Source organism: Lepidochelys kempii, chromosome 6 (genome assembly GCF_965140285.1).
Source record: "Lepidochelys kempii isolate rLepKem1 chromosome 6, rLepKem1.hap1, whole genome shotgun sequence".
Lineage (NCBI taxonomy): Eukaryota > Metazoa > Chordata > Testudines > Cheloniidae > Lepidochelys > Lepidochelys kempii.
This window is the reverse complement of record NC_136385.1, coordinates 77,246,896-77,259,244: the sequence shown is the minus strand read 5'-3', so window position 1 is coordinate 77,259,244 and position 12,349 is coordinate 77,246,896. Positions and strand designations below refer to the sequence as shown.

The following is a 12,349-nucleotide window of genomic DNA, read 5'->3' as shown; positions in this document are numbered from 1 at the left end:
GTTTTGTTCATCCGAAGATGATTGAAATGTAGACAAGCTCTGCATATGTCTATTCATTCCAGTAGGTTGACATATTCTAATAAGTCTTTCCATAGCTCTTCCTTTTGTTAGAGCTTTAGTAAAAGAAACAGACTTAGGGATGTGAATCGTGACATGCATTTAAGGAAGCTGTTTCAAGCATCCTTTTTCTAATAAGCTTTCTTCTTTGCTATTTAGGATTACAGGTTTGTGGTGAGACCTGAAGGGTCCCCGGGTTGTCTAGAAGAGATGAAATGCATGAATAGGAAAGCACTGTTTAATCTTATTAGCACTAAGGGGGGAAAAACATGTTCAGAGGGCAGAAGTAAAGATCTTGGGCAGCTGACTGATCTGATGACAGAATGTTGCATACAATATAAATTTCAAAGTCTTAAGGTCCTCAGAGCATCACCAGAGGAATCCTGCACTGTTTTTTAAAGCACGACAGAAGGGTTTGTCACATAAGTAAAAGGTGTGTTTGCTCATGTTCTGAAACTCTAGTGTAGACAAAGCAGATAGACATTATCTGCAAATCCTAGCCACAGTGGGCAATAGAACAACTTCCACTGACCTTAGTGGGGCCAGGATTTCACCCTAATACATAAGCTTGAGAGGAAGCCTATGCTCCCCCCTAGGGGCTGGTTGTATTTAGGAGAAAGGGTGGTTTTTAAAACATTTTAAGTAATACATTTTAAAACTCTAATGGGCACTTCTACTACCTAATGTAAGTTAAAATACAACTTGCCCTGTTTACACTAGGGTTTTAAAACATGCTTATTAACATTTTGCTAACACACTTAAAATATCTTTTAGCCTAGGGGTGAGCAAACTTTTTGGCCCGAGGGCCACATCTAGGAATAGAAATTGTATGGCGGGCCATGAATGCTCACAAAATTGGGGTTGGGGTGAAGGAGGGGGTGAGGGCTCCGGGGTTGGGCCAGAAATTAGGAGTTCAGGGTGCTTGAGGGGGCGCTGGGCTGGAGCGGGAGAGTGAGGTGCAGGTGGGAGTGAGGGCTCCAGCTGGGAGTGCAGGCTCTGGGGTGGGGCTGGGGATGAGGAGTTTGGGGTGCAGTAGGGTTCTCTGGGCCAGGATCAAGGAGTTTGGAGTGCAGGAGGGGGATCAGGGCTGGAGCAGGGGACTGACGCGTGGGGAGAGGGTCAATGGCGCAGGCTCCGTGCGGCGCTTACCTCAAGTGGCTCCTGGAAGCAGCGGCATGTCCCTTCTCCAGCTACTGCACAGCCAGGTGGCTCTGCATGCTGCCCCATCTACAGGCACCGCCCCTGCAGCTCCCATTGGAGCACCAGAGAGGACCACTGGAGCACATAAGCGCTGGAGGGAGGCCATACTGCTGTTTCCTGGTGCCACATGGAGCAGCCCTCAACACTGCGTCATGGCTGAAGTGGGGCCATGTGGCTGCTTCTGGGGCCTGCATGCAGCAGTCCCCGACCCTGCTCACTGGCTGGAGCGCCGGAGCGGGGCAAGCCCCAGATCCTGTTCCCCAGTGGGAGCTCAAGGGCTGGCTTAAAACAGCTGGCAGGCCGTAGTTTGCCCAACCCTGTTTTAGCCTATTCTAGACTAGCTGTAGGCTTCAACTCAATGAGCTTAGTATGTGTTAAAGCCTAAACTACCTGATCTACACTAGTTTTGGAACATGTTAGTTGCAGTTTTCTAATGACATCTCTAAACCCTAATCATGATAAGCCCAAAGGTAGAGCTATCTGGGAGAAAGACAAAAATCACAGGAAAGGGGGGGGGCTCTTATCACCAAACTTTTTACTTACACACATATATAATTAAGTACAAAATTACCAGCTATGACAGAGTTCTACTACATAATGGATCTCAAACCCCAGAATGCTATGCTCATAATTACAGAAGAAGCTGGAGTAGACGAGTGTGTTGTGAACAGTTCACATTTCCATACCCAGTGTACATACAGCTGACAGACATGATCATCCAGTGACCACCACTGAAATATTCATCCTTTCAGCTGTTGACCAGCCAGGCTATTCTGTGAAGCAATATCACACCTTCTGCACTTAAAATATCAACACTGAGCCTCATATATTTAAAATTAGTTCATTTATCAAACATGTTTAGCCCTTCCTGTGCCACAGCTTGCTGCCTGCCTGATTCACAGGTTAAGGTTTCTGTCAGAAAAGTGACTAAAAATGGAACTGTCCTATTCAAGATATCTATTGCCTGTCTTTGTTTAAATCAGACACGGTCCGCACCACAGAGCCAATACAGCTGGGGAAGAACAAGTTAGCTTCTATTCTACCTCAATCATCAACAAAATTGAGGTTTCAAGAGTCTTTATTGCTGGCAGTGATGTAAGAGGCAGAAAGCCCAGCTTGAGTTGCAGATCCCAGGTTGAGTTTGAAGGGTATCAGTTGGAAAACCCTTCTTTTGACTTGTAAATTGAACAGACATGATATGAAAACACTGGATTCAATAGGCTCTTTTTCAGACCCAGTGTCATTGTTGGTGACACGTTCTGTTATCTGTGCTTCTGAAATGCACTTTATAATGAGAAAAGTGACACTAATACAGACTACTTCTACTACAAATTCACTCTCTAATGTTGGGCTGTATCTTTAGCCAAGCAGCACAACTTCTGCACACTCATTGTTCCCAAACTCTCAGCCTCTGCCCCTTTTGGCACCTGCAACCTACTCAAACCCTCCTTCCTGTCTGCTCAGGGTCTTGCTACATTCTTCAAAAAGAAAACTGGCATGATCCAAGGGTACCTCCCTGTCCCTTTCTCATTCCCATCACCAGCGTCTCTTCCCTGTCCCTACCACTGAAATTGTGATTTCTCTCATGCTTTCGTTCGCTACTCCCTGCACTTGTCCCAGTGGCCACAACTCATCCCGTCTGATCTCCCTCTCTGCGCAGTCTCATCCCTTCCCTCACATTTCTGCTTTGCTTCTCCTGCTGGCTTGTCTGCTCTGAGATGTAGTGTGTGGCAAGCCGGTAGGTAAATCTACAGCATGCTGGCTTGCTGTGCGCTAACTGGCAGTATATAACTACCACACACTAAAGCTATGACTGTTCTGCAGCTGGGAGTGAGTCTCCCATCCCAGGTAGACTCACACTACCAAGGTTTGAGCTAGTGCAGTGAAAAATAGCAGTCGGGATGCTGCAGCTTGGTCTCTCCAATCCAGCTTCCACCCTTTTATTCCACTGAAACAGCTCACACCAACGTCTCTCATGTATTCATGGCCTGTTCTCAGGACCAGCACTCCATTCTCATCCTTCTCAACTTGCCTACTGCCGTCAACTATCAACCATGTTCTTAACAGCTTGTCCTCCCACCCTTCTCCGGTTCTCCTCCTAGCTCTCTAGTTGCTCTCAGTGTTTCATTCGCAGGATGAATCCCATTCATCCTCACTCCAGCCCTCATTGGGGTTCCTACAGAGCTCCATTCCTGGCCTGTTTCTTCTTCTCCCTATCTCTGCAGATCTCATTCAGTAGTATGTTTTTAAGTATCATCTTTACATGTATGTCTCAAGGTATGTCTATTTGCAGTGCAAGGTTCAAATGCAGGCTCAGTCCTAACCACCCTCCTTTACACTAATCACACTAACCCAGAACTCAGATCCAGGGTCTCAGGACCACACAGGGGAGGCATGTCCAAGTCTGAGTCAAACTGGGACACAGGGATCAAGCCCTATTGGTTTGCAGTGTAGACACAGCCTCATAGGACTCATGGTCAGGGAGTCCACCAAAAGCATTCCACAATGCCATGGGCTGAGTTTGTCTTCTGGACAGTCAAGTTTTTCTCAGGCTGCATCTGAACAAAGGGCTAAAGCAGCTACATTTTGAAAGGCCTCTAGGAAGTCTGGGATATGGGTGGTTGAACTAAGGCCCACGTAATGCCCTACAGATGCTGTGGCCTCAGGTTCAGACCCAGGGTTCCGTAATTCCTAACCTGGGTTACAAATGAGTATAGATGCGCAAACCCTAGGTTAGCAGACCCTGGGTTTATTAACTTGAGTTCTACTAACTTTGAGCTTATACTGCAGTATAGACATACCCGCAGATCTACCTTTCCACTCCAGACCTCCCTCATTCCTTCCCAACTAAAATTCAAAGCTGTCTTTCTGAAAATTCCTTGTGGATGTTTAGCTATCACTTTAAGCTCAACGTAACCAAAATTGAGTTCTTGATCTTTCCCCTAAAGCCCGCCCCACTTTCATCATCACTATGTACAACACTAACATCCTTCCTAACATTGAGGTCCATTGTCTTTGACCCAGCCCCCTCTCTAGACCCACACTTCCAGACTCTGCCTACATCTTGCTTTTTCCTTCACGCACATCTCCTAGATCTGGCCTTTCCTCTCTGTTCATACTGCTAAACCTTCATACAGGTCCTCTTTTATCTCACATCTTGTCACTCCAACTTGCTCCTTTCTGTTCTTGACAAAGGTCCTCTTGTCCCCACCCCTCCTTACATCCATTCACCACACTGCTACCGTCCCAAAAAAAAATCATCTTCCTCAGTCATTGCATCCCTTCACTGGTTTCCCCTTTTCCACTGCATGACACAAAACAAGTGCAAACTATTTGTCTTCATTTTTAAGACTACTTGACTTGGCCCTGTGCTAATTATCATCTCTGATATGGAATAGGGCTGTCAGCTCCCACCTACACTCCGCTACTGCTGCCAGCCTTTATTGCCCCATTAGACACACATCAGTTTTCAAACTGTTTTTGTCTGTGTGCAGGATCCAACACGATGGGGATGTGATCCCCGACTGGGACCTCTAGGTGCTATTGCAAATATTAATGGAATAGCATAATGTACAGTGTGCATTTTAGAGTATGTTGTGTGCCTTCTTTTGGGGCTATTATATTCTGAATTTTCATAGCAGAGAACTCTTTTTCAACAAGTAACCCTAAGCATTAGTTTCCCTACGGTGCTTCCAATACTAATTTAATAAAATGTAGATCTAACATTAAAGTAAAACACTGCACAGTTTCCAGCACTGGATTTATCAGGGGTGGTTATCTATAAAACCTTGCAAATCAGAGTGTTTTCTAAAGTGATTTTCTGAGATGCAGAAGGAAGAAAAATTCAGTCTGGAATAGAACTGTGACTGTTCAAGGCAGGGGTAGCCAACCTGAGCCTCAGAAGGAGCCAGAATTTACCAACGTACATTGCCAAAGAGCCACAGTAATACGTTAGCAGCCCCACATCAGGTCCCCCACAGCTCCCAGAGCCTCCTGCCCAGGGGCAGCTCCGCCTATCAGCACCTCCTCCTCCCTCCTTCCCTCCCCCTCCCGATCAGCAGTTTCATGGCATGCAGGAGGCTCTGGGAGGGAGGGGGAGGAGCGAGGGCATGACAGGGGGCGGGAAGGGGTGGAGTGAGGGCAGGACCTGTGGCAGAGCCAGGGATTGAGTAGTGAGCACCCCCCAGCAAACTGGAAAGTTGGCGATTGTGGCTCCAACCCCAGAGTCGGTGCCTATACAAAGAGACGCATATTAACTTCTGAAGAGCCGCATGTGGCTCCGGAGCTACGGGTTGGCCACCCCGGTCCAAGGTAACTGGATAGCATGCATTGCAATTTCAGGCATAGAGTGGACTCACTCAGTCTGATTGACTTGTACTAATTTAGCATCTAACAGTTTTTGGTTTTTTTAACCTGATCACAAAGCAAAATTTTGTCTCCCCATCCCCTCTCCTGAAATGGACTCCAGTGAAGGTTGTTTGCAAGATGTTTGTAGTTAACCCTCGAAAGAGCCCTCTGTAAGAAATGTCTTTACATAGTTGTACCAGCCTCATTTCATGCTTTATTTAAATATTCTACTGTGAAGTCCTAAGATATTTTAAGAATTTGCACAGTTTCAAGGAAAACAAAACACATAAGAAGAAAAGGAGTACTTGTGGCACCTTAGAGACTAACAAATTTATTTGAGCATAAGCTTTCGTGAGCTACAGCCCACTTCATCGGATGCAAAGACTGTATAAGCTCACTGAATGGAAGAGATTGTGAAGTGCCTTTGGCTTATATAAGATTGTGTGGATTTCTACAGTATAACACAGTTCTCTCAAACAAGCTCTTCCATAAATGTTATGGTTACATATGCATTATTCATTTAGAAGGATTAAAATATAATTGATATAAATATGTATACTGACTAAAACAAATAGAAATATTGGATGAAATCCTGGCCTCATTGACATCAAAGTGGTATTTGACATGGACTTCAATGAGGCCAGGATTTCACCTACATTATTTGAAATAACTCACTGCAACCATTCTACTATCTTTTAATATAAAATGCATATCCTTTTTTCTTTTACAAAAATATAGGTACAAATTGAGAAGATTGGTTAATGAGCTAAGACAAATAAAATACATGTGGGTGTATATATAGGCTTACTTTAGCACTTAGTTTGGCTCAGTTTGTCTGAAGAGATAAACAAATGTTAGTAATTTGCAGGGGGTTGCAAGAGTGAGGGCTTTTTAGTGGTTTAATGACTTTTCTTACGTAGTAAAATTCAATGTGTAGATTAAAATTAGATGGAGAAAAAGCATTGTTGGTTCTCTTCTTCTGCAGATATATGTCTTCCCTTGCAAGTTCTTTATAATCAGTAAGTAACAATGCATGCTTTCCTCACTGGGATGTTGCAAGGATTAGTTATGGTTTGTAGAGTGCTTTGAAGAGGTAAAGCACCATATCAATACTAAGCCTTATTTAACTCCTATAAATCCTTCACTGAAAAGAAACCGAACTGCAACTCATCCTATGTATACGTACAAATACAACTTCCACTGCTCTGCCTATTTTTTGCAACTGACAACAAGTAGCTCGTTGGACATTTAGAAAAATTGGTGTCATCCTTGGCTTAATCTCCATTTGAAAAATCTGCAGTTTTGATGTTTGTTTACAGCTATAAAAAGATGAACTCCACAAATAAATGGGATGCCACAAGCTGCTGCTAGGGACTGAAATATCCAGCACATAGCATGGAAGGCTATAATATTGGCAGTAACAGAAGAAAATGGCACTCTATAGTCAAAGAAATACATCATTTAAAAAACAAATGATTTGAAAATACTTTAGATTTCTATCTGTATTCTTTGTAAAGGCTTTGAAGCCCTCCATCTGATTCCATAAAATATCAAAAATAGTGTTTGCTAATGAAAATAGAAAGCGTCTTTTTTTGCATAAGTTATACATCTCAAATGGTGCTCTTCAATGTAGATATTTTGCTGGTGAAAGCAAAAAATCATGAATAATTCATAACCCCAAAAGTATATGATTAGGCTTTTCACTTGAATCTTTTCTCCTTAAGAGCTGATTTTTTTTAAGTATCTCTTCCGATTAAGTAACAAGCATTCCTACTTTGCTGCACCTAGCCCACAAAACAACTCTTCTAATTTCTGACTAGACGATATAAACACATTTACACAGTTTGAGAATATTGCACTCTCCATTTTGCAACATCTACTTGTTAAACATCCATCCACGTGCAAAGAATTTTCCATTCTGTACATGGAGTAACAAAAAATGAAATGAAAATCACTTCACTTCAAAATGCCTGGTAACTTTACTGTACTGATTAGGAGTGTCTTCCCAGAATAGAATAAGTTATCATTCTAAACTCTCATAATATATTACACATATTTATAGATCCCTATTTTATATAAAAAATACTTGACTATATCTTAACATTTCACAAATTACCTAAACTGCTACTGTACAAAGGTCTGAAAACATTTACACACTATTGTTTCAAATCACGACACTCACCAAAAGACTGAAGGCAGGTTTCAATGAGGTTCTCCAGGCTTGCGCCTTTGGCTAAGTGTCCCAAAGGCATCGTTATTCTGAACTCAGTGATCTGGGTAGGTTTTGAACGGGAGGTACAATGACTGATCTGCTTCAGTTCAAGTGCTGTTTTAGGGGCAGTGCTGCATCCTTGTGCAGGTTTCCTAAAGGAAAGGACAACAGTAAAGTGAGTACAATGAGAGCAAGGCAGTGTCAAATTTCACACAAGCCTCCGCTGCAGGTTGGAAAAGGAGGAGAGATTTAAAAGGCAATTAGCTCCCTGGAGTTGGGTTGGTGAAAAACATAACCCTCCCACTTGGCAAATGCACCAAAGAGACCTCTCTATATAAAATATACTTTCGGAGTGAGAAATGGCTCTTTAGAGCATGGTTATAGAGCTCTTCATTTTTTAAATCTATATATTTCAATCTTAATGTAAACATAATTCCCAAGCAAAGCAACAGGCATTCATGTAATCTGACACTTCATCTAAAATCAAACAATGTATATTATAACACAGGGAAAGTGTCCTAGTAATGACCATCCAGCCTATGGATATTTACATTTGGGCACTATGATGAAAGTGAACGGATTTAAGCCCATAGTCAAACCCTGAACAATTCTGGAAGACATCTACTTAAAAAAAAAAAAAAAAAAACCTGTTAAGAAATAATGATAGAGCTCATGCCTGAAATATCAGCATGATTTTACAGTGGAATATTTTATAGTTACATGTTTTGTTTCTACTCTTAACTGCTCCTGTAAATGTCCACTTATTCTGAAGTTTTCTTGCTAAGCTAATACAATCATTAGTAACAATCTTATTAGTCAGACTTTCCAAGGTGGCCACTAAAACTGCACCCATAATTCTGCTAGTGTCTATTTTTCACACCTAAAGGTTTTATAAGTACAAAAAGCTTGTGTTTACAAACAGCATTTGAGTTTACCTTATTTGTAAATACAATTTTCATGCAAACATAAAGAGATTGAGAAGGCACAAAAATCATAGATAAAATGTGTGCTCAAATTTGCATTTGCAAAGCTGCAGGCACCATTTTGAAATGCCTTTGAAAATATGGCCTGATAGTTCCCAGTCAGTGATCACCGCTCTATTTGATAAAATGGTTAGCTGTTTCAAGGACTGTAAGCTGCACCCCACTGGAACATCTTCTAAGAGAGAATGTTAAAAATCATATGTGGGGTGAATTTTACTGATGATGGAAGTAAAACACAGATGGCACTGCCTGGAACAAAACTTTGTACAGTAAGCAGCAGTGCAGATCTCCTCCATGCACAGTTCGAACCCTGCAGTGAAACTCATATTTTAACCCCTGTAGGTTCAGGTGTAAATATAAAATACTTATTCAATACAGTTTTTCCTAACAAAAGCACTTAAGATATTAATTAATGAAGTCTAGCAAGGGCCTGTAAGGTAGGTTTTTAGAGTTAAATTGTTTCTGGTGTAAACCCACTGTCTGTATATTACCGATAAGGAAGACAAACTACAGGTGGAGTGATTTTAGTGTCAGAGCTGAAAGTAGAATTCGGGCATCCCTGACTCCAGCTCTGTGCTCCAAGGGGAGTTATGCATGCCTCATGAAGAGAATAGTACCCCTATGCCATAGCTCTAGCAATGAATCACAATCCTTTTCTGCAATTTCTCTGCTATTACAGTGCTGTGTAGTTCATGAAACTCATTTCAGGTATAACCACGCTTGAAGCCAGATCACCAGAAATACAAAGCTAGTGTATGATGGTGCTGCTGATAGAGCAGATGCTAAACACCCCCATCCATTCTGTTGAAGTTAGAATTCTTCACACAGCATGTCTCCTATTTTGTCTAAATATTCCTGCCCTTAGCTTTATTGTGTGACCTCATGGTCTCATTTTATGGGACTAGGTAACAGGGAGGGACCAATCAGCTTACAAGATGCCCTTTGTCGATTCCCTTCCACCTCCCCTTCAAGCCAGGCTGCTACAGCATTACAGGGGCAGTGAAACAAAAGTTACATGTAGCAGGCATGTATTTATTTTGGCTGGTACCAAGAACGCACTCAGAACTGAACCGTGCATGAAATAAAGACAGTCCCTGCCCCAGAGAGCTTACAGCATGGCAACTTTCTGCTTTCAAAAAGCAGGGTACAGAGGGTAACTAATCAATGACATGAGCTGAATTCATCAATTAATTAAAACTATATCCACTTACAGCAGTTAGTCAGCGTGTGTAAGGGGAGTGGAAGCTTCTTTTTTTCCCACCCTGGATTTCCATTGCAAACTTTGGAAGGGAAAAAGAAATCACAAAGTAATGAACGGTCAGCTCGTGGGCTAGCACCCAGCAGTAGGCGGCGTTTGCCGTGTGAGAGGGCTAGCACCGAAGTGGTGACATCTCTCACGCCACACTATAGACTAATGCGCGTTACCCCAAAGGGACAGGTGACTAGAGTCCTTAGACAGAATCAAAGACTCCACAGCTCTGACATTCCTGCAACAGCAGCCCCAGGGGGACGCAAGATCAGGCCAACAGCACTCCTGCTAGGACTCCCCATTTATTACAACTTTCGGGTATTCTCAGTCCACCCCGCTTTCCAAAGCAAGGCCAAAGCCCAGCTCCAGCTGGGAAAGTTACAATCAAGATGGGGAAATAGGATGTTTTTACCACCACATTTCCCTCCCCTCTTTCCCCCGGAGTAACTGGGTAGGAACGCGACGGGCTTTAGACACTCTACTGCAGCAGCCTGGATTTCAACCCTCAGGGCAGTGCTCTCCCTTGTGGGTGGCTTCATCCCAGCCTCCCTGCAAGCGCGGCAGCGAGGCACCTCTGGCCAGGCCCCCCCAGGCCCTAGCCCAGCGCGGGCTCTCCAGAGCCAGGAGTGGGACTGGGCGCCCAAGGCACAGGGGCCGTTAACTCTGCCTTTCAGTGCGAGGACAGCGCGAGTGGGGGAGGGGGAGGGGGAGGGGCCCCGGGACCGGCCCCGGCCCGTCCATTTGCCCTGCATTCCCTGCCGCCTGCGGCCCCTTCATCCCCTCGCGCCGCCGGGGAGCTCCCGCGTGGAGAGGGATCACGAAGCCAAGTCACGGCAAGCTTACGGGTTCTCTCGCCTCTGCCCTAAGGTTCCCATTTCGGAGCCAGCCTCAGCCCTGCCGGGATCACATGGCGAGCGGGGTCACCAGGAGCAGCGAGGTTTTGGGGGAGCAGCCCCGGGCATTGCATCTCTCCCCGCTCGCTATTTCCACCCCCCCGAGCAGCTTCTCTAGAGAAAGCAGTTGCGAGCGGTGCAGCAGGCGCCGCCAGCTGTGACAAATGAGAGCGAAGATCTTATCGCCAGAAGGAAGTGCTTTAGCTGCTCTTCTGCGAAGCCACCGCGCTTCACAGGTATGGAACCGCAGCAGACTCCTCCTGCTCGCGCGGGCTTATGGCAGCAGCAGCAGCAGCATGTTCCAGGGCAGGGCTCCGTCTGCAACCCACTTGCTTACCCTGGCGGGCCGAGAGGGCTTCAAAGCCCAGCGGAGTTTCATGCTAACCGGAGAAACTCATTTTCCATCGAAAGGGTTTGTGGGTTTTTTTCAGTGGAACGCAGTTTTTGGTTTGGTGGGGGGTTGTGTTTTTTTTGGGGGGGGGGTTGCATAATTTTAGTCCCCCCGGCAGCCAAAAACTGGTTCCGAAAATGTTCAGGGTTTTAACAAAATCCCAAAAAACTTCAAAGACCTAATTCACTGCAAACTAAATTCTGTTCATATTTGCTGATTTCTCCCCACCCCCGGAACAAAAATCCTTTCCCAGCCAACTGTATTATAAACCCATCGAGACCCTCTATTCCCCCTATCAATTGATAGCATACCCTATCCTCCCTGCATCTCAGCTTCCTCACCTGTAGAATGGGGATAAAGATGCCTGGCAACACCTGTCAGATCTATCTGTTTCAGATCTATCTGTTAAGAGCTCTCTCTATATACTAAGAGTTCTTCCATTTATTTATATAACCATAGATGTGCCTGGAGCTTATGGGCAAGGAAAAAACAAAAGAGTTGCCCTTCTGCAAGTCAAGGTAAGCAAAAAACAGAAGGGGAGGGAGGGAAATGGCAGGAGAAATGCCAGATCCAAGGAAGCCCCATGTGGAGACCATGTTCCATTAGAATCACAGGATTAGAAGGGCCCACAAGAGTCATCTAGTTTAACCCCATGCCAAGATGCAGGATGTGTTGTGTCTAAACCATCCACGGCAGATGGCTGTCCAGCCTCCTTTTGAAAATCTCCAGTGAAGAAGCTTCCACAACCTCCCTAGGCAGTCTGTTCCATTGTCTTACTTGTTCTTACAGTTAGGAAGTTTTTCCTGAGATTCAATTTAAATCTGCTATGCTGTAGTTTGAACCCACTGTTTCTTGTCCTGCCCGGTGTGGACAAAGAACTACTTCCATCTTTTTTGTATCAGCCTTTCAAGTATCTGAAGTCAGCTATCGTATCCCCCCTTAATCTCTTTTTCCAAGTGAAACATACCCAGTTCTTTCAGCCTTTGCTCATATTGTATGCATTCTACCCCTTTGATC

At 44.3% G+C, this 12,349-nt stretch overlaps 2 protein-coding genes across 11 annotated transcripts in view; one reads left to right on the top strand and one right to left on the bottom strand.

The window, feature by feature from the left end:
• Positions 1-11,130, bottom strand: part of RASGRP1 (RAS guanyl releasing protein 1) — a 76,294-nt gene extending 65,164 nt beyond the window's left edge. For 2 of the 3 annotated variants that reach the window (XR_012159476.2, XM_073348848.1), the window contains exons 1-2: positions 10,892-11,130; positions 7,787-7,968 (exon numbers count right to left, since the gene is read on the bottom strand). Coding sequence is in view for 2 of the 3 variants with exons in the window: in XM_073348848.1 (XP_073204949.1) it covers positions 7,787-7,968; positions 10,892-10,923 (214 nt within the window). In the remaining variant the exon portion in view is untranslated. Of the gene's footprint in view, positions 1-7,786; positions 7,969-10,010; positions 10,080-10,891 lie in introns of all 3 variants that reach the window. The other variant, XM_073348850.1, reaches the window with a different exon arrangement.
• Positions 10,764-12,349, top strand: part of LOC140913113 (uncharacterized) — a 54,731-nt gene continuing 53,145 nt past the window's right edge. For 5 of the 8 annotated variants that reach the window (XR_012159481.1, XR_012159478.1, XR_012159480.1 and 2 more), the window contains exons 1-2: positions 11,186-11,353; positions 11,792-11,850. Coding sequence is in view for 2 of the 8 variants with exons in the window: in XM_073348855.1 (XP_073204956.1) it covers positions 11,238-11,353; positions 11,792-11,850 (175 nt within the window). In the remaining 6 variants the exon portion in view is untranslated. The other 3 variants (XR_013635962.1, XR_012159477.2, XR_012159479.2) reach the window with 1 other exon arrangement.